This window comes from Leuciscus leuciscus, assembly GCF_965113295.1.
Source record: "Leuciscus leuciscus genome assembly, chromosome: 15".
Taxonomy (NCBI): domain Eukaryota; kingdom Metazoa; phylum Chordata; class Actinopteri; order Cypriniformes; family Leuciscidae; genus Leuciscus; species Leuciscus leuciscus.
In genome coordinates, this window is record NC_138739.1 from 20,157,594 (window position 1) to 20,180,142 (window position 22,549).

General features: G+C 35.4%; 1 protein-coding gene across 1 annotated transcript in view; it reads left to right on the forward strand.

Annotated features, from left to right (window-relative positions):
* Positions 1 to 22,549, forward strand: part of LOC309475585 (uncharacterized protein) — a 518,877-nt gene that overhangs the window by 143,527 nt on the left and 352,801 nt on the right. The window contains exons 53-59 of the mRNA XM_082138403.1: positions 12,232 to 12,405; positions 12,893 to 13,066; positions 13,981 to 14,154; positions 14,645 to 14,818; positions 14,918 to 15,091; positions 16,001 to 16,174; positions 16,663 to 16,836. Of these exons, the coding sequence (XP_081994529.1) occupies positions 12,232 to 12,405; positions 12,893 to 13,066; positions 13,981 to 14,154; positions 14,645 to 14,818; positions 14,918 to 15,091; positions 16,001 to 16,174; positions 16,663 to 16,836 (1,218 nt within the window). The remainder of the gene's footprint in view (positions 1 to 12,231; positions 12,406 to 12,892; positions 13,067 to 13,980; positions 14,155 to 14,644; positions 14,819 to 14,917; positions 15,092 to 16,000; positions 16,175 to 16,662; positions 16,837 to 22,549) is intronic.

The window sequence follows — 22,549 nt, forward strand, 5'->3', positions numbered from 1 at the left end:
AAACAAATGTAGGCTTCTATTATTGGATCAAATTTAAGCAAAGTAGGCTAAACGTTGACATTGTGTGCCCAGATTTTCTATGATTTAGAAAGGCTACCCATGTCAGTAGGTTATGTATCTTATACTTTGTGTTATTTTAATTTGTTAGTAGATTTATTTACTGAAACAGTGAAATAAATGTAACTAAATGATTGTAAAATTAAAACATTGTCAGGACTTGCTAACCGATGTCAGTCGACAGCATTTGTGTTTAAGCATTCTTTATTATATTAAGAATTAAATAGGCTTTCAGTAGGTTGTTATGATTAGCGTAATTTTCTTCAATAAATAATGGAAACATTTCAACATAAAACATTGCAATAGAAAAATGTTACATCAATGAGGTTTTGCATGAGCATAAGAGTTAGTTAAGCTCATGCTCTTAAAGCAGTGTTCAGACGATAGCTGTGTGGTCTACACTTCGACATGTGCCTCACGGTGTTTCAAGCGTTCTGAGTTTGAATCTCAGCGCTGAAAAACATCTTCATAATTATGTCACTAGTTTAATATTTGTCAGGAGTTTTTAACAGTTTTCGGAGCTTGTTATTCATTGTCTGTGATTTTTATAGCCGTTTAGACGCTAACATTGCAGCCTGCTTTTAACCGATGTTGGCCGACAGCGTTTACAGTAGGCTATGTTTTACCGTTCTTGATGCTTAAGTAGGTAACATTATTAAAGTCAAGTGTTTTGTTGAATTAATAATGGCACATTAGGCCTACAGCGTAAATTTGCTCCAGTAGATCCTGTTGCACTGCACAGACGACAAAACACACACAGGTGATAACACCCGATAAAGCTCATCTTTAATCTGCTAAATTATTGATTTGTGAATCATTCATGAAATTGAGATGACTGAAAGTGATACCCAACGAAAGAACATTTTCAAAACAGATCCATACATTGAACAAATCAGTATTCTTAACATTTTGTTGACTTGGCTACAAAAAATAATAGACTAACTAAATAGTATTGCTTTCAATATAAAAACCAATGAAAATGTAAAAGAACACTAAAATTCCCCATCGCACATTTCAAGGTTTAACCCCTTCAGACCTGAATTATGTTTTAGGTTTCTGAAAAATATAAAAGTACATTTTCCCAGCTCATGAGGCTTCTATAAATGAGACCAAAAAAAAAAAAAAAAAAAAATGTTTGGCTTTAATTGTAATTTTTTTTGTCCATTTCAATGGACGTCACGTCAAAACAGGTGTACTTCACAAAAATGTACATAAAATTTAATAATAAACATAAAAATTGTTAGTATATACTTAAAGCTTTTTCTCAAGGTCAAAAACCTTTCAACAGTATACCATTTCAACTTTAATTTTGAGGTTTTTGTTTTACAGATTGCACATTGTTTGTAACAAACCAAATATCTTAGAATCAATCAATATGGTCATGTTAGAGTCATTTTTTTTGCACATCTTTCTTTTTTTAGATCAAAATCTTGAACATTACAACATTTCAACTTTAATTGTTAGGTTTTTGCTTTATAGATCGCACATTTGTTTATTCATAACAAAATAAACCTAGGAATCAATCAACGCATTCACGTTAGAGTAATTTCCTGTGTGCATCTTTGAAACAATTTCTCTGTTAACGATTTTCTTGTATTTCTACAGTACATTACTGGCAGCACGGTTGCCATGCATGATGCATGTATTTCGATTTCCAGTAACTGTACTGTAATTCACTTTACAGTACACAAGATCAGTACTGTAAACTACCAAGTAGTACTTTACTGTATTTGTACTGTATTTCGTCATTTGATCTGCTTTTGCTGTAATTAATTATACGGTATTGTACTGTAATATCTATATTGATACATTACTGATAAATATTATTATCATTTTCAAAATAATTACTAATAATGATAATATTATATCATAATAATATAATATGTAGTTATTAGGAAATATAGGCTATAGTAGGAAAAAATATGGAAATCAATGACTATACTGTCAACTGTCTAGTTACCGACATTCTTCAAAATATCTTCTTTTGTGTTCAGCAGAATAAAGAAACTCATACAGATTTGGAACAACATGAGGATGAGTAAGTGATGACAAATATCATTTTTGGGTGTACTATACCTATAAAGGGATACTTCACCCAAAAATTTAAATTGGCCCATGATTTACTCACCCTCAAGCCATCCTAGGTGTATATGACATCGTTCTTCTTTCAGACGAATACAGTCGGAGTTATATTAAAAAATGTCCTGGTTTCCAAGCTTTATAATGGCAGTGAATGGTTGTTTCTGTTTTGAAAGTCCATAAAAGTGCATCCATCCATGATAAAAGTGCTCTATGCGGCTCTTGGGGGTATATAAAGGCCTTCTGAAGCGAAGCGATGCGTTTGTGTAAGAAAAATAATTCATTTTCAAGTTAGGCTTTAGATTTATGTCAAATCCATATGTTTCGTTTGGCCGGAAGCTAGTCATTTTACTTTATAAAGTTTTAAATATGGATATTTTTCTTACATCTCCATCTTCCTCATCATCACTCCACATAAAGTCAACATCTGAGATACTTCTATCAGCTATATGTTCAAGCACTTCAAGAACTATATTCTGCATATGAAAAAGTTTTAAAAAATGTATCGGTACTGTGATATAGAATTTTTATATAAGAAATTTCAATCAGCATTACTGGACTTCAATTACTGGAATGTGATTTCAGTAACAGGCTTTTGAACCCACTGTCCATTCTAATGGACAGACACATTTGAAAAAATCCTGATTTAAAATTAGCAATTCTACAATCCATTTTTAACTTTAATTAATAAGTTCAATCTTTCTATTTTACATACAAACTATGAAATACTGGCAAACATATCAAAAAATGTAAATAAAACCATATAAAATGTTGCTTGCTTCTGTGTTTGGAGTGAAGTGCTGACATGCTTCTCTTCAAAGTAGTGTTTTTTTTTTATAATTACTACATGCAGAGCTTTACTGCCATTTGATTGGATGACAAGCGTCCAATCTAATGGACTGCAGGCTTTAAACTAGGTGAAATGCTCCAGAAGTAAAAAAAAGGGGGGTTGACATGTGATGTCCATTGTAATGGACGCAGGGTCTGAATGGGTTAAATAAAGTGTCGGGGCAGTTTATTTATTTAAAACAGGGCTGCATCGAGTTTAGCGTTATTCCCTTTGTGTTGCAAAATGAGAAATACAGAATATTATTCTTGCAATATTTTAAATTTGTATTGCCAAAAAAATTGCAGCTGTGTACAATTAAAACAGTACAAAATGAAAATAGTACAAAGAAACAAATTAAGAACAGGCATTTTTCTTTGCCTCTCTCTCTCGGGATTATGGGGGGTGCTGGATGGCAGAGGCAGGCTAAATACACATTAATTGCGCAGATATTAACATTAATAAATACATAATATTCAATAAAAATAAACAAGAATAAGACTTATTCATGTTTCTTTTTTTCTTTTTTTATCGATTGCAAAAATTAACTACATTAATCACACTTTTTTTCTGATTAATCACTATTATCACCTTACGTTTTTAAAATATTTTATAATGTAATAATTTCACAGTTAATCTCCAAATTAATGTAGAAACAACATAAAGACAGTATATTGTAAATATTTGTGTAAACAGGTAGGAAATATACAGAAATTGAATAAAGCTATCTCAAACAGTCTGCACTGGGCTTCTTCCCCCGAAAACGGGCAAAAACTTGAACGTTTCAAATTGTTTAATTTTTTTGCTTCATCGGATGGGGGTGAAACTTGGTGACTTTTGTTTTATTACCTATATGAACACACAAAAAAATCAAGGAGATGATTCTGATATGTTAAAGGGTCGTAAAAAAAAAGTCACACTTAGCTTCCTCCCGCCCGAAAACGGGCGACATAGGAAATGAATGGGAAATACGAAAAAATAGGAAAACTCAGAGAAACTTTTGGTGGTACAAGCTACAGATCAGCCACTGTGCTGAAAAAAAGTGTACAGCAATGAAGGGGTGACACTCTAGAACATCAAGAGTGCAAATAAGACACCCCCCCCCCCCCCCACACACACACACACACACACACAGAGAAATGAGCTGGTAAGACTGAAAAAGCAAATTTTGCCCCAAACTATATAAAAATGATATAATCATAATAACTCCAAAACTATAGCAAGGAGAGTCAAAAGGTAGGTATCGTTTGAAAGAACTCTTTTTAAATTTTTTGAAAATATTTATAAATTACATTACATTTGGACATTGTCCTGCCAAGAAACAGCGGATAAAAGACAATATATATATAATTTTTATTATGATTTTGCATATCTTTCTTATTTGTCATGGAATAACTCAGGAAGGAAATAAGGTAGGAGGAAAATTATTTTTTAGTGAAGTCCCCCTACATGTTAGCTGCATTTGGATAAAAAAATAATAATTTTTGGATAAAGGAGTCAAAAGTTACAGCATTTGGAAAAGAGATAGCCTTTTTGTACAGTCTTTGACACCCCCTCATGTGCAATTTTTTCTTCATGAAGAATATCTTGTCATAAAAGCAATAGATTATGTTAATTTTGGGCTCATTTTAATTGTAATAATATACTGTTAAAAAAAAAGAAGTGCTATTTTCAATTATCTGGGAATGTTTCATGAGCTGTATGATGTTTTTGACACATTGCAGTACATTATTTTATAGATTATGAAAAAAAAAGAAATTCTATTTATCAGCAAATAACTCAGCAATACTTAAGAGTTGTTCAAAGTTGATACATTCACTGTAAAGTTCAGACTCTAAGCTTTCAAATGACATCAACTTTGTGTTAATCGAGGCAAGATTTTTGAAAAATATGGTAATGAATATTTTCGCAGCTAGGTGGCGCCTGCTGACGGTACACTCGGTTTTAGAGGGATTACTCAGCACTCGTTAGGAGTTAATAAATGTAATTAGACGCATTAAAAAGCTGAGATCCTAAGCTTTAAAATTATATATAATTTGTGTTGTTCCATTCAGTGGTTGCTTAGTAATAATCTTTTTTCTTTCTGAATGGGAATAAATCAAATAAATAAATAAAAAAGCTATAGGCCGCCTATAGGCGGTTATAGGACATGACACAAATTAATACATTTTGAAGCCACTAGATGGCGCTCTTCTCACTTGAATTTTTTTTTTTTTAGGCCTGCACTCTATTTTGATGTGAAATGTTGCAATTATTGAAAAATAAAATAAAAAAAATAAAAAAATATATATAAATAGCTCATAAAAATTATATAATTAATGCAAAGTATCATTAAAAAATTTAAATAATAATCAGAAAACATAGAACAAAAATATATTTGATTGGTTATCCTGGGAAAAAGTAAAGTAAAATTTTAAGGCGTCGCCCGTTTTCGGGCGGGAGGAAGCTAAGTGTGACTATTTTACGAAGAAGCCCAGAGGGTTAAATTATAAATAGATTATTCCTTATTAAAGTTTCAGAAGATATTTAGTTGAGAGCAGTGAGCGTTTTTCCCTGTTACCTTTGTTCTTTGATTAACTTCACTGATAAAAAGCTTTATTGGCTGCTGTCACTTTAAAACCAGCCGCTGCTGACAGAGACGCGGATCTCACACACATCTCATTCTCTCACAACTCTTTCATTTAAGACTTTAACTAATTTAACAGACTGCTCAGTCTGCTCTTATGAGGATAGTCGACAAAACGGACATTTCGGCATAATTGCGTGTGTTAGTGTTCGTTCAACTTCAAGCCAATAGAGTCAGTTTGTCTTGGCTTAATTGGTTTAAAATCATTTGAATGAATAAAAGCGCATCATATAATGTAACACCAGCCAAAAACGTATGCTGTGTTAATTGCGTTAAATATTTACCACTGAGGGCGCTATCTTGCACCCAGCGCAATTGACTTTGTACACCGACGCATGTATCATTACTATTTTGCACCCGCGCAAAGCCGACTTTTCCCTCCACAGACGCACGTCGGTTAACTAAGAAATACACTTGCGCTCCCCGGGCGGTTCAGCGCAAAGAGGAGGCGTGTCCCGGCGCAAACGTATTTTACAGGTTTAGAAAACAATTCCACCACTGACCGAAAAAAAACTGTTTAAAGTCAGTGGCGCGTTGCGCATGTTATTCATATGCTATTTTAAGGGCGCATGCTTGGCCTTAATCAATGTAGCGTGTGCTTTAAGTGTCACAAGCATACACTTTGATTCTCTCATCTACACACAGATACAGCAGTTATCATTTTTGCAAATCATACATTATTACAAAGATAGATAGATAGATAGATAGATAGATAGATAGATAGATAGATAGATAGATAGATAGATAGATAGATAGATAGATAGAATAGGAATCCGCTTTAGAACAAGCGCGCCTGCTCTTAAAGGGAATGTGAGATGATGCTCTGATTGCTTTATTTCACATTACACCCAAACCACACCTATGAATAATGAAGCTACTCCAGACCAACCCATTTTAGATTTGCGCCTGGCGCAAGAGTCATTTATCCCGCCGGTATAATAGCAACAGCGCCAAGACCCGCCCACAAAGTTACTTGCGTTTTGCGCTTGATACTTGCATTTCAGATCGTTAAAATAGGGCCCTGAGTCTTCTTTTCCCATTTCTACCAGTGACGCTTTATTCAACTTCCCGCGTCTACTACCTGCGCAACAGCGCGACTGGGTTGTAGGTTGCCAGATTGTGCTCACAAATGGGTTGAAATTTGTATGATGTGTTGATTGTGTGAGTAGGATGGGTTTCATACAAGATCTGGCAACTGGACATCCTTGGAATAATATATTGATGTGGTTATTCATATAGTGAGGTTTGGGCCATACAAATTACTGGAGTTTCATGGGAGAAATGACGGAAGGGGGACAGGAGATGGGTGTGATCTTGGAGCTAGTCTATTCTCGCAGGTATGGCAAGGTATACTTGACAAGTATGGCTGGATCTTTTTTTAGCAAGTTTATTTTGTCTCCCTCACTGCGCGCGCCCTTCAGGGTAGAAACACATCAAACAGCTGATAATACTGTATGATAATACTGTAAATCGCTGCGTGTCATCCACACCAATAATAAATAAAAAAAACTGCAACAAATTATTTAGCTTTTGTTGCTTAAAAGAAACCGAAAGCGTTGTTGAATTCACTTTACAATAAAAGCACTCTGTATCTATTGCTCACTTGCATTCGTTTCTAGTTGGCATGAACGAGTTTCGTCAAAAGTTCATGTTAGATTATGCCCGATATTTGACAATCATATACACACACTGATCAAACATTCTAAACCTCTACAAAACCAGTTGAAACAACTGGAATGAGCACTTCAATTGAACATTTTTATGAAAAACCTTATACATTAGTTACAATATTTATAATTTAGATAGGGCCTACATTTGGACACATCGAGAGATTTATCCTGAAAGGAAATTTGCCTTTGCCTGCTCTTTAAGATAAAATCCGATCATCAGGTTGGCTATCCGACAATCTCCATATGAAAGAGGAGTGTTTATCACCTTGTCCTGCACCCCCACGATAAAGCCACTGATAAACTGCCTTTAAAGATAAACTGCCCCTCCAAACCCCCCACAGGCTATCTAAGAGGAGAGGAGCGTCTGAGACTGACTTAAAACAAAGAGAAGTTGCAATTCACACTTAAAGGGGGGGGGTGAAATGCTCATTTTTACTCAATCTCCTGTTAATCTTGAGTACCTATAGAGTAGTATTGCATCCTTCATATCTCCAAAAAGTCTTTAGTTTTATTATATTTATAAAAGAAAGATAGGCTGTACCGAGTCTTTCCGGAAAAAACGAGCGTCTGGAGGCGTGCCGTGTGGGCGGAGCTAAAGCTGTGCTAACCGAGCTAACAACAACACAGAGACATTTGAAGCAGTTTTACTCACCGCCTGCGACCGCAAACCTTTATCATTGTGACTGCTCGATCCTTAAGCATTAGACGATCTGCAAATCCGTCGATCTGGGCTTTGTTTATAAAACAATCATCGTCGAAATGCAGGGAACAAACAGTCTTACACAACTCGTTTTTGCCCCGGAAAAACAATCTGCATCCACTGTTCCTAACGCTGGGTTCTTTGGGAAGCTGAACACGGTAAACTTTCTCTCACATCCAAAAACACACTTTGAACAAATCCTAGGTAGCGCTGCCGATGATTTCCTGTTGAAGCGCGTTGATGTGCGCGGTCTCGCTCTCCTCTGGTCGACGTGTGCGCGGGCGAGCTTTTCCGGGAGAAATGTTCATATAAGGAGTTCCACTCTGGTCTACGTCATTAGATCCACGATCGAAAAAAAATCAACTTGTACCAACCCGGAAGTAAGATTTTCGGCACATAAATTCTCCGTTATTCGTCAAAAATATTTTCTTAAAACTTTGGCCATGTTAAGCATGAGAATCCATCTCTTTAACACTGTAAACAACTCTGAATACATGAAACACCATTGTACCCCCCCTTTAAATTATTAGCATTATGAGCATTATTAAAGTGTTGATAATGAAGGGATTAAATCATTTGGTTTACATGTTGTCATAAAAGTTTATTAACTAAATATTTAATTAAAAGGCTACTTTGGTTTAGGCCGGCTTTTTCCAAGCAAAACAAAATACAAACTTCAAACTCATGTTCATTTGTTGTCATGAACAAAATGTTAAACTCAATTATATATATATACTGTATATAGATCATAGACTGTAAAAAATATGGACAAAGCGTCTGTGACGTCACCCATAGACTTTCTGAAGAACGGGTTTGAAGCCGTTTATGGGGGGTATGGGCGGCGCCATCTTGGAAAATCTTGGGAAATCCTAACCCCGCCCACCTTCTGACGCAGCGCGAGTCACTCAGTTAGCTCTGCTACTCTGGTTATCTCTGTGTATATTTTAGGCAACGAAATATGTTATAAAACACCATACTAACTCTTTTCGTTTTCATTTAAAGAAATCTTAAACATTATAGCCACACAAATGTGGTTCAGGCAACGCATATTGATTCTATTCACTGCACATAACGTTTGCCTATTTATGAAAAAACAAAATATAAAACACAAACCTGCTTCTTTTCATTTTAAATATAATATAAAAATATTCTATAATATAATGTGCATTTGTACTAAACAACAGATTTTGCAGTAAACAACATTACAGATCATCTTCGTTGTATTAAAATTTAAAATGACAAAACTCAACCAGTCTCTTTTTGTTAAATTTCAGTTTTATCAATATTAGCCATTATAAAAGTATAAGTAAAAGGTATAAGAAGCTATACAAATAAAGCAAACAATTCAGTCAAACATACAAAGTCAGCGCTCTAGTCTAACCATACAACGGTAAAGTTAAATAGCTTATAAAGTTATGAAACTTCCCCACAGCCAAAACGATTGGCCAGGGAACAAATGATAGATTCACGAGACCAAAAATCGCCCATTAGACACAAGACGAATTATATCTCATGTTTAACCCCCTGAGGTCTACGGTATCGCCGGCGATACCAGCTCGCTTTTTTTTTATTAGTGTAAAAGAAACTCATAAATACTCTGTTGACTTTGATTTTCCATAGGAGTTTCATACATCAATCGATTCTGTTAAATGTGTATTATTTTTGTGTATACTCACAATAAAAACAAAGTGTTGTGCTTTTTGCCAAATAAAGAAAAATAAACACGAAGCGAGTTCTGCCTTCTCTCTGTCAGTGTAGTCCATTCTGAAACGCGTCCGAAAATTAACAATAACTCAGCGAATACTCAGTCAAACAGACATACAGACACACAGGCATGAAGCTTGAATTATCTTCTTTTAGATGAAGTAATTTATATAAAAAGCTAATATTCTCATCTTGTGAAATCTGTATTAAAAGAGAGCGATTCCAGTCGAGCTCATCTCATCTCATTACGTTATAATCGGCCACGCCCACGGAGAGCGCGCGCTATTCAAACGCAAATGGCTGGGGCAATCCTGTGAACGCCCCCATCAGCTCGAGAAAACACACAAGTTTATTTAGATCATTGTTTACACCGTCTTGCAGCGCTGTGAGGAATAATACTAATGGAAAATGTCCCTCAGAAGTGCGGGTATATCGAGGAGCGAGCTGAGGAATACTGTAAGTTTTTTCCTTCTCACGTGAATTTCTTCACGTGGGTTTCTGTTTATGAATGAATAAACGGCAGAGATGCGCGCTGTTTACCACAGCTGGCAAAGACAGTTTAAATTTAAATCGCGTGTGTGAATGAATGATGATGTTTTAGCAAACTGCATTGCTATACTGAGATAAGTAAACATCGACTGAATGTTGAAATAAAATGTAGGCTATTTGTATAAGCAACGTATTAAACTGCAAATTAACAATATGCCCTAATATTTCATGAAAACAACGTTACAGTCAGACGAAATATGAAAGACAACATTTTGTTGACTAGATTTGGGTACAGTTTTTACTGTAGAATATACTGCCACATCAAATAAGCTTTTGTTTAGCAATTTCTATATATAAAATACTATTTTTGTCAAAAATAAAGTCATCAACTAAGATGTTAGCTGTGCCAATGTTGGTTATATTCAAACTAATGAATACATAGATAAAATGTAGGCCTATAATCATTTTTTTTACAAAGAAAGAGTACACTTGAAATATTGTTGAAATTGTAATTATTGTTGTAATTGTAACCGTTTTAATAAAATAGCAAAACATATTTACAAGATAGATGTAAGCAAAATCTTAAATGGTCAATATAAGTCTTCTTCTAAATATATCTTTTGTCCTATATCCATTGTGGCTCAGTCAGTGTCACACCTGAGTGAATGGCTCATCATTATGCAGAGTGGGTGTATTCTAAGATGTAAACCACTCCTCGTTCACGCCCCCTCGCATATTGGCTTTCCAAGCAAAACCTGTTTTACATCAATTTAAATCAATGTATGGTTTTATGTGAACGATAAAGCAAGACTATTTTCACATAATTTTGAAGAAAAAACTCTAGGCGAGGACATCCATTAGTCAAAAGTCTTATTGCCACATATTTAGTATGTGTTTTGTGGCCTTATTTCAAAAACTTTAATTTTTAGTTTTTTCGATAACCACGCATAAACATTATTCTCTCAAAAATGAAAACATGTACATACATGTGGCTCACATATTATTGTAGTCCTGTTTGTGCTATATAGAGTGAATTTACACCTTTGCCATTAATATGTTTATAAGCAACTGAAAAAAGCACAAATGTCAGAGCATGTCAGAACACCCCCAGGGCCCAAAAAAACGCTCAGACTCCAGAGGGTTAACCACCACAGATACGCCAGAGTCTGCGGCATTGGCGGCAAACCTCAGAACGACCAGCCGAGAAAAAGCTATTCCAGGCGGGGTACATGAACGCCGAGCGCCCAGTCATCGCTGGATCAACTGGATACATTTTTTATAAATCCTTAAATAAACCACAGATTTGAGCTGTAAACAACTACATTCTCGCCTGAAAAACTCTTAAAACTACATTTCATGATACAGAAACAGTAGTATTATATGTCAACTGTATTAAAAAATGGCGCTTCTTATGTTGTCATAAGTGGCGCTGCCTTGTCAGCTGTCAATCAAGCTGTCAATCAAAGTTAACCACGCCCATATTGTCATACATTTTATATCTAAATATGATCTAAACAAACGAGTTAGAAAACCAGCCCTCACAGTTGTCAGGCACTCGGAACCTATCGAAAAATACAATAAAAGTCCATGGGACCAACCTGTAAAAACATGAATTTATGCTGTGAAAACGGACTTTTTAACATGGGGTCTATGGACATTTGCTCCCTTTTGAGACCTGCCCCTAGCGGATTTTCGATGTATTGCAATTTTTCGCACTTCCGGGTAGGCTTCATTTTTCAGATCAGAATGTTGCCGCTTGTTATAGATCCAACATGCAGTTCACACAGCAGCACCTGAATGTTACCCCAGATAGTCGTGTAGTGTGGAAAGAACAGGGATCTTACCACTTTTAAAATCATGCCGTGTGAACTCTGCAATCCATCACTAACAGACTTGAGGAAGAGCCCTTCATGAAGGGATTCAGTTGTTCACTTTCATTTCAAACGTTCCTGCAAATAGTGTCTCCTCTGCCATTGAAGGGCACAAAAAAAAACTGTTTGAAAATTGTCCTTTATTTGTTTTGAAGATGCTATAACTTTGCAGAATTAATATTTTCTTTTTCTCATTTCTCCAAATGTAGGTTAAGAGACTGTAAAATGACAGATGAAGGTTGTTCTGCTGTGACTTCAGCTCTGAAATCAAACCCATCACACCTGAGAGAGCTGGACCTGAGTGAGAATAAACTAGGAGACTCTGGAGTGAAAAACCTCAGTGATCTACTGATGAACCCACAATGCAAACTGGAGAAACTACAGTTAGTAACATTATACTGTACAGCAGTTACTGTGAGATTACAGTTCACTGTTTATTTTAAGACAACAGGACTCAAGTAATAGTGTTTATAGCTCTGAGTCTGCACCTTCTGTTACACTTTGTTTTAAATGTTTTTTAAACTAGTAAGTAATAAATATTAGTGTACCAGTATATATTAATTTTTTTCTCACAATATCATTTTCATATGCATAAAATTCAATATGGAGTCTAACCTGACTAAGGTCTATTGTGTTAAAGTTGAAGAATTTGATACAATGTACTGATTGTGTAAATGTTGTTCTGCAGAAATCTGCTGCTATGATAAAGAGTAAAGAAAACAGACAAAATATATTGTTGAAAAATAATAGAGAAGAATTGACATCTTCCAGCACACAGAACTAGTGTGACAGCCTTAAAAACAGAGTATCAGGAATTAAACTAGTGCCGGATGTAGCTCTTCAGTTTGTCTTTTCTCTTTCTGTCTTCAGTCTGTGGAAATGCAGTATTACAGAGGAACAGTGTCTCATCCTGACTTCAGCTCTGAAATCAAACCCATCACACCTGAGAGAGCTGGACCTGGATAGAAATGAAATAAGAAACACAGGAGTGAAGCACTTATGTGACGTACTGAAGGATTCACACTGTAAACTGGAGATATTGAGGTCAGTAACAATAACATACATCAATCATAATTCTTAAAATCACTTCTACAGTTTAAATCAAGACACCGAGTCTGGTGTCTTAGTGTCCTGAGTTTGTTGGTGAATTCCAACTGTAAGTGAGCATCCTTATGCCCTTCTCACTCTGATAGTATTGAAATGGAGACTTTAAGGGCATCAGGGCTTTTGTGTGTCATAATGAAGCTGTTTGGAACACACTTGGTGAAGAAAAAGACAATGTAATTTCCTCATTATTTTCACTTGGAATGTTACCATGACAACGCAGTATGGCGTCCAGCAGCCCATTAGCTTTTCTTACAATAATATGATTTTTGCAAATAAATATACATTTTGTAATGAAGCTTTTTAAAATATGCTTTATGTGTGTGTGGGTGTTCTCTCTGCTCTCAAATTTATAAAAAAACTTGCTGTCTCTTCTTTGGACACTGGTAAAGTCACATTTACCTTATTAAAAACATTTTTTACCTGTTAAGTTATTTAAACTTCATATTAAATTCCAGATGTAAATGTGTGTAATAGGCCTATATATCACAAACAAAACAAAACAACTTGAATTATTCTGATCATATGTTTACTTAAACTCTCCCGTCATCTGTCTTTAAAATGAATCACAAGGCCTCGTCTTCTGGGTCACATGACCATTCAATAAAAAACTGTAATGTAAAATTAAATACTGACCATCACATGTACCCTTTGTTAACAGACTTGTGGAAGAGCCCTTCATGAAGGAATTCAGTTAATCACTTTCATTTCAAACGTTCCTGCAAATAGTGTCTCCTCTGCCATTGAAGGGCGCACAAAAAAAAAAACTGTTTGAAAATTGTCCTTTATTTGTTTTGAAGATGCTATAACTTTGCAGAATGAATATTTTCTTTTTCTCATTTCTCCAAATGTAGGTTAAGAGACTGTAGAATGACAGATGAAGGTTGTTCTGCTGTGACTTCAGCTCTGAAATCAAACCCATCACACCTGAGAGAGCTGGACCTGAGTGAGAATAAACTAGGAGACTCTGGAGTGAAAAACCTCAGTGATCTACTGATGAACCCACAATGCAAACTGGAGAAACTACAGTTAGTAACATTATACTGTACAGCAGTTACTGTGAGATTACAGTTCACTGTTTATTTTAAGATAACAGGACTCAAGTAATAGTGTTTATTATAGCTCTGAGTCTGCACCTTCTGTTACACTTTGTTTTAAATGTTTTTTAAACTAGTAAGTAATAAATCTTAGTGTACCAGTATATATACATTTTTTTCTCACAATCTCATTTTCATATGCATAAAATTCAATATGGAGTCTAACCTGACTAAGGTCTATTGTGTTAAAGTTGAATAATTTGATACAATGTACTGATTGTGTAAATGCTGTTCTGCAGAAATCTGCTGCTATGATAAAGAGTAAAGAAAACAGACAAAATATATTGTTGAAAAATAATAGAGAAGAATCAACATCTTCCAGCACACAGAACTAGTGTGACAGCCTTAAAAACAGAGTATCAGGAATTAAACTAGTGCCGGATGTAGCTCTTCAGTTTGTCTTTTCTCTTTCTGTCTTCAGTCTGTGTGAATGCAGTATTACAGATAAACAGTGTCTCATCCTGACTTCAGCTCTGAAATCAAACCCATCACACCTGAGAGAGCTGGACCTCGATAAGAATCAAATAAAAAACACAGGAGTGAATCACTTATGTGACGTACTGAAGGATTCACACTGTAAACTGGAGATTTTGTGGTGAGGAAGATTAATTAAATCTAAACGAAAGGCAATAGAGTTTTGGTATTTGACTGAAACAGAATAAAGATTTTGTTTGTCTTATTTCTCCAAATGTAGGTTAAGAGACTGTGGTTTGACGGATGAAGGTTGTTCTGCAGTGACTTCAGCTCTGAAATCAAACCCATCACACCTGAGAGATCTGGACCTGAGCGAGAATGAAATTAGAAACACAGGAGTGAAGCACTTATGTGACCTACTGAAGGATTCACACTGTAAACTAGAGATATTGAGGTCAGTAACAATAACATACATCAATCAAAATTCTTAAAATCACTTCTACAGTTTAAATCAAGACACCGAGTCTGGTGTCTTAGTGTCCTGAGTTTGTTGGTGAATTCCAACTGTAAGTGAGCATCCTTATGCCCTTCTTCACTCTGATAGTCCTTGAAATGGAGACTTTAAGGGCATCAGGGCTTTTGTGTGTCATAATGAAGCTGTTTGGAACACACTTGGTGAAGAAAAAGACAATGTAATTTCCTCATTATTTTCACTTGGAATGTTACCATGACAACGCAGTATGGCGTCCAGCAGCCCATTAGCTTTTCTTACAATAATATGATTTTTGCAAATAAATATACATTTTGTAATGAAGCTTTTTAAAATATGCTTTATGTGTGTGTGGGTGTTCTCTCTGCTCTCAAATTTATAAAAACTTGCTGTCTCTTCTTTGGACACTGGTAAAGTCACATTTACCTTATTACATTTTTTTTTTACCTGTTAAGTTATTTAAACTTCATTTTAAATTCAAGATGTAAATGTGTGTAATAGGCCTATATATCACAAACAAAACAAAACAACTTGAATTATTCTGATCATATGTTTACTTAAACTCTCCCGTCATCTGTCTTTAAAATGAATCACAAGACCTCGTCTTCTGGGTCACATGACCATTCAATAAAAAAACTGTAATGTAAAATTAAAAACTGACCATCACATGTACCCTTTGTTAACAGACTTGTGGAAGAGCCCTTCATGAAGGAATTCAGTTAATCACTTTCGTTTTGAACGTCCCTACAGATTGTGTCTCTTGTACCATTGAAGGGCACAAACAATTAGTGTGGAATTTGTCCTTTATTTGTTATTGAGATGCTATAACTTTGCAGAATGAATATTTTCTTTTTCTCATTTCTCCAAATGTAGGTTAAGAGGCTGTACAATGACAGATGAAGGTTGTTCTGCTGTGACTTCAGCTCTGAAATCAAACCCATCACACCTGAGAGATCTGGACCTGAGCGGGAATAAACTAGGAGACTCTGGAGTGAAAAACCTCAGTGATCTACTGATGAACCCACAATGCAAACTGGAGAAACTACAGTTAGTAACATTATACTGTACAGCAGTTACTGTGAGATTACAGTTCACTGTTTATTTTAAGACAACAGGACTCAAGTAATAGTGTTTATAGCTCTGACTCTACACCTTCTGTTACACTTTGTTTTAAATGTTTTTTTAAACTAGTAAGTAATAAATCTTAGTGTACCAGTTTATATTACAATTTTTCTCACAATCTCATTTTCATATGCATAAAATTCAATATGGAGTCTAACCTGACTAAGGTCTATTGTGTTACAGTTGAATAATATGATACAATATACTGATTGTGTAAATGTTGTTCTGCAGAAATCTGCTGCTACGATAAAGAGTAAAGAAAACAGACAAAATATATTGTTGAAAAATATTAGAGAAGAATTGACATCTTCCAGCACACAGAACTAGTGTGACAGCCTTAAAAACAGAGTATCAGGAATTAAACTAGTGCCGGATGTAGCACTTCAGTTTGTCTTTTCTCTTTCTGTCTTCAGTCTGTGTGGATGCAGTATTACAGAGAAACAGTGTCTCATCCTGACTTCAGCTCTGAAATCAAACCCATCACACCTGAGAGTGCTGACCCTCAGTGTAAATGAAATAGGAAACACAGGAGTGAAGCACTTATGTGACGTACTGAAGGATTCACACTGTAAACTGGAGATATTGAGGTCAGTAACAATAACATACATCAATCATAATTCTTAAAATCACTTCTACAGTTTAAATCAAACCTCAGTAATAGTGATAGTGTTTATAGCTCGGTATATATAGTGTATATAAATAGTGTTTATAGCTCGGCACCTTCTGTTACACTTTATTTTAAAAGTTATTTTAACTAGTAATAAATCTTAGTACACTGATATAAATTTTTCTAACAGCCTCATTTTTTTATCCACATAAAATTAAATATGTGAAGAAAAAAAAAATATGGGCAATATGCAAAATGCTGATTTTCACTATCAAAGTGTTGAAAAGCGCTATTTCCAAATTTGAGCTAACAGCAACTAATTAATAAAGATTAAAGAGCCATAAAAATAGACCATATATCAGAAATCCAAACTTGAATAATGAGCGGGATTATAATGCTTAGAATAACATTAGTACAGGCTTGATCTTGTAAAGATAAATCATTTGAAACAAAAGTTGCTTATACAGGTATAAAATAATAGGCAATAAGTGAAATATTTTAATGCGGCAACTAATCAATAATACTTTGTTACACCTCAAATGACTATTAATGTAATTATTAATAAGCAAGTCTGTGCGCTGATTCTTCCTTGAACATGGAAATAATCAACAACAACAATTTATGTTATCATTAAGTCGGGTCTGTACGTTGTTAAAAATTCAGCCAGTGAAGCAACTTTACAGTAGTGAAATAGCATCAACGTTGTAGGGTCCATAAGCTGCCAATGTTCTCTGTGCCTGAGCCATTCTAAAGAATAAGTGCACAGACTAGCTTATTAGTAATTACATTAATAGACGTGTCCTTGCCATTTGAGGTGTAACAAAGTGGATTAAAACAAAGTAACTTAAAGCTACAGTTTCAGCCTGGTGATGAGTAGTGTTTTATTATTATTATAATTTTTGTTATTATTATTGCAGAATGTCCCTTTAGAAAAGGGAAGAGAGAAAGAGCCAGAGCTAAGGAGAGCCAGCGAAAAGAAGCCAGAGAAAAAGAAGAGCCAGAGAATAAAATAGACACGGTTACAAGCCCTTATGGCTTTTTCTTTTTTTTTCTTTTTTTTTTTGGCTTGTTTGGATATACCGTAAAACCGGCTTGTATTTGAGACAGGCGTCTATATGAGTCGGGCCTTTAATTTAGTGTTCATTGAGTGTAGGCCCAGAGACAACGATCCAAATAGCATAGACTGATAGACGGAAAGCATGACAGTAGGACGGCGCTGCGCTTCTCGTATGGTGTGCGACCCCCTTTAGATTATTGGCAGCATAAAAAAAGAAACGATGTGACAGCCATGGGCTGAACAATACAAGTTACCGGTAATATACTAGTAATATTCATCGAGCCATCCAAAGCCTATGAACTAGTTCCCCAAAACACATCAACAAGAAAGAAAGAAGGCTACCCTGTTAAACAACTGCAATCATGTGATCCAAAAGGACCCTATTCATCACTATCATCATCACTGCGATCCTCAAATACAAGTTCATTGGCGAATTCCTCCTCCTCGTTGCTCTGCTCCACTTCTTCCTCTCCGGCCTCCGCTAACTCTGCCTGCCTTGCTTGCGGTAACAGCTCTCTTGCGTGCGCAATCTAAATACAACCCGAAACTAAAAAACAGACCAGGCCTCTATTTGAGACCGGCCTTTATTTACCCAAACCTGTAGCTACATCAGGCGTGTAAAAGAGACAGGCGTCTATTTGGGACTCAGCTATTATTTGAAGTTTTACGGTAAGATTTTTTTAAAGGGTTACTTCAGGATTTAGCATTAAGCTTTGTATTAGTAGAAAACCTGTAGTATTTTTGAATTACCATGCTTTCCACCCTCATATGACCCTGAGACAAGAGATTTATGTATTTTTTGTCTGGAAAAAATCCTCCGATGACGCAAAAATCGTCATTTTGCGTCATCGGAGGATTTTCTGGACAGAGGCTAAAGACTACATCCAGTAGAAGGCGTTGTTCCGCATGTTTTCTTTGGAAGTTAAGCTAGCAAGCTCTTGTTCTGTGGAGAAAGCTGAATAGTAGGAGAAAGCTGAGTAAGTAACCATCCTCCTTTTCCCGGACTTGTCCAGCGGACGAGATCGTTCAAAATGTCCGGGATTCAGCTTTTGCTTTCTGCGGTCGCCATTCATTGTTTACATACATGCACACCTTTCAATCTGACTGAATTCATTCCGATTGGTGAATTTGAATGTAGTGTTTACATGAACGCTAAACAAGTGATCGGTTGATGTGTGTTTTACCATTGCTAAGAAAAATTCCCGCTCCTCCGTGAGAGATGGGAGACCCGGCGCGTCTCAGTAATCACGCCACCGGCCTCGCGCTGTTCTCCCGCGGCCGTCAGCCTCATCCTGCTCGCCACAGTAAACATGATGAATGGCGACTGTAGAACGCAAAAGCCGAATCCCGGACATTTTGGACGATCTCTAAATCCCTCGCAAACTCATCACGTAGGCTAGCTTTGTTGTTTTCAACAACTGCGCACTCTTACCGATAGGCGTGGCCTCCTAAGGCAGCGAAGCAAGTGCATTCTGGGAGTTGTTGTCTTTCATCCACATAAGCCAAAAATACATTTTCTGGCTTTTCTCAGTCTAGAAAGCTCCAAATTCAAACATTTCTTCACATTTCTTCTACTTAAATGACCTATTTTAAATACACATTCATCTTCCCAGAGGTGAAGTATCCCTTTAAATAGGAATATTTTGAGCATTGCACAATTCACATGGTTTAATGTTTGCTGTACACTGGATTTGATTAAACAATCTTCAAAGCTGTAGCCTGTTGCTTTAAACAACATACCACTGATACAATGGTTAGTTTAATTTTACAGAGACTTGAGCTTTTGAAGGCACAGCTATTGGCTCTAAATGACACACTTTTATAAAGTTGCCCCACACGGGACTCGAACCCACAACCTGAAAGGTTTTGGGCTTGTGGCTTAGCAAGTTGCGCCACCCTGTTGATGCTGATTTTACAAATTTGTCAAGGAGAGCCTTCAGTGTGAGAATGAGCACACTAAACCAAATCATTTCAAATAACAAAAAGTCATTGACATATTATCATTATTAAACAGATTAACAATCAGACCAAGCAGCATATTGTAAACAACAATAATATCTAAGATAACTTTGTCATTAACATAAATTGTTTAACCTGATAGTCAAAATCCACATTACAAAGAATAGCCTCTGATTAGCATGCTGCTAAGCTAATTAGCATATGACAACAAATACAGGCAAGGTCACACTCAGAGACGAATATCTCGGGAACGGTAGTGGGCAGTCAGGGTCAGCTGGGCCTTCTCTGCTGGCCCTGTCAAAAGTGGAGATCATTACTGAAGGTGTACGTTACCATCATAATTTTGCTACTTTCGGTTCATATGGCTGCCATTGACTCCCCATTGGGGAGGAATAATAATAAGAAAACTAACAGATACAATAGGGGCTACAGCCCTTTCAGGGCTTGGCCCCTAATAAAGACACGGAGCAAGGGTGAAGACAAACAGGTAGCCGATATATACATCAAAGAAAAATATGCTAAAATATTAATAATAATAAGTATTTTGACAAAGAGAAACAAAGCTTCAGACTTTGTATTATGTTATTTTTAAGCATTTGTAATCTTTGGTGATCATAACCCATATGTATTAACCTCGTTTTTTACTGGAATGCCCTGTATATTTCTAAATCACAATTATGAATAGCCATTAATTCGCACTTTTTAAAGTGTAGGGTCAGGATCTTTTAAGAAGGAAAAGAAAAGATCACAATCTCTCTGTAAATTTATTTATTTAAATCATTATAGAAGGAATAGATGTAATCATATATCACTGCTTTCTCTTCACTTATATAGTTATTAATGCTAAGTTTATTAATAGTTTTTTTAAAGGTGAAGTGTGTGATTTCTAGTGGCATCTAGTAGTGAGGTTACAAATTGCAACCAACAAAAGTTACGGTGGCCGACAGGAAAAGATGCTATCATATGAGACAGCAGAGCCAGTTAAGCAATGAGGTTTCTTTACAAAGATAAATTAAGAAATTATATTTACTTTATTATTCAGTAAAACGATTTTATTGCGAATATTATCGTTACTTGTCCATCATTGTGTCAGTATTTTATTCACTGACTTTGGCTAGCTTCTTTGCACGAAGAACAATATAGTAACGAAACGCGTTCTGTAGTAGTTTGTCTGTTTAGGGCCACTGTAGAAACATGTTGGCACAAAATGGCATTTCAATGTAAGGGGACCCGTGGTGTATGTACTGTAGATAGATAATAAAAACATAATGATTCATTATGTAAGGTTTTTATACACCACTGAAAACAGTTATGTATATGATATTGCATTTCTGTCTACAGATCCTCCTAAATATTACACAATGCACATTTAACACTTGTTTGTGTTTTTCTAAAGGAAATTAAAATATTTTTCCCCCTCCTCAATCCACCTGCCTCTATCATATAAATGATCCTTTAGCCTTTTAAGTATAAAAATTAACCAGCTCTGATTGAAGAAACTGAAGTTATTTCTGCTCTCTATCACCTAGAGTCTTAATTACCAAAATAATTTAGTCTGCCTTAATTTTCTAGCATTTACAAATTTGTTTAATTGCCAATCTTTAAATGTTAAATTTAACCCATTCCTATTCAACCAATTGAAGTTAATTCAGACATAATTTTAACATTGTTGATCGTTAACTAAACAAAATTACAAAATGAATCACATTTTAACAGATTATTGTTAAACTTCCAATGAGTTCTGGTAGCTAAACATACATGTGTGTCCATCAGATAGACAAATAGGGGCTTTTAAAACATCCTATAATAAATTATTTGTGGGGTATTTTGTTCTGAAACTTCACAGACACATTCTGGGGACATCTGAGATTTATATTACATCTTGTAAAAAAGTGGCATAACTGTCTTTAAAACTGATGGATAAATATTAGTCAAATGAAAGAAGATTACTAGTTATCAACCAAAAATTTAATCTAGAACGTTGAATGTGCCCTGAAAAGGACCCCCTTGTAAATAGGTTTTTATGTGGGTTCTTTACACGTCAAACATCAATCAAATCAAGAAAATGGGATATATTAGAAATCAGTTGGTTATAGGAAAAAGTTTTGAAAGGAATACTGACATTCATCTGGAACGGCATTAAAGTCCCCTCCCATTATAATTTTGTCTGTAAAATCTGTTCTTCCAGTCATCAATTTTGGCAGCCATATTCTGAAAAAACAACTTATTAGCTGCCTTGTTAGTGTAACCATTAACATTAACCCTCATCCTTCCCTCACATCTTGTAACAAAATTCTTTCCTCGCGGGTCAAAATGACCCAAAGCCCTAAAGTTATTCTTATATTTTTTTGTCCAGAAAGGACAAAAAAAAATTGTGCACCTTTTTTTTTTAATTTTGATAATATTTTTTCTATATTTTTATGCAATTTTTTTGGGAGATTTTATTTGTTATTTAAACTCATAATTTCATGCATAAACCTTTTCATTCAGCTCAAAATATCTTACATTGGGTGTCTTTGACGACCTCTTGTGTAAAAAATCGATATAATAATAACATGAAATTTCATGACTTGCCACTATGGCCTTATAGCTCTATATGGAGCAAATGAGCTGTTCTGCTGGGTCCTAAAGTTATTTCTCTTCAGTATACATTCAGATACACATGCAGACATTATAA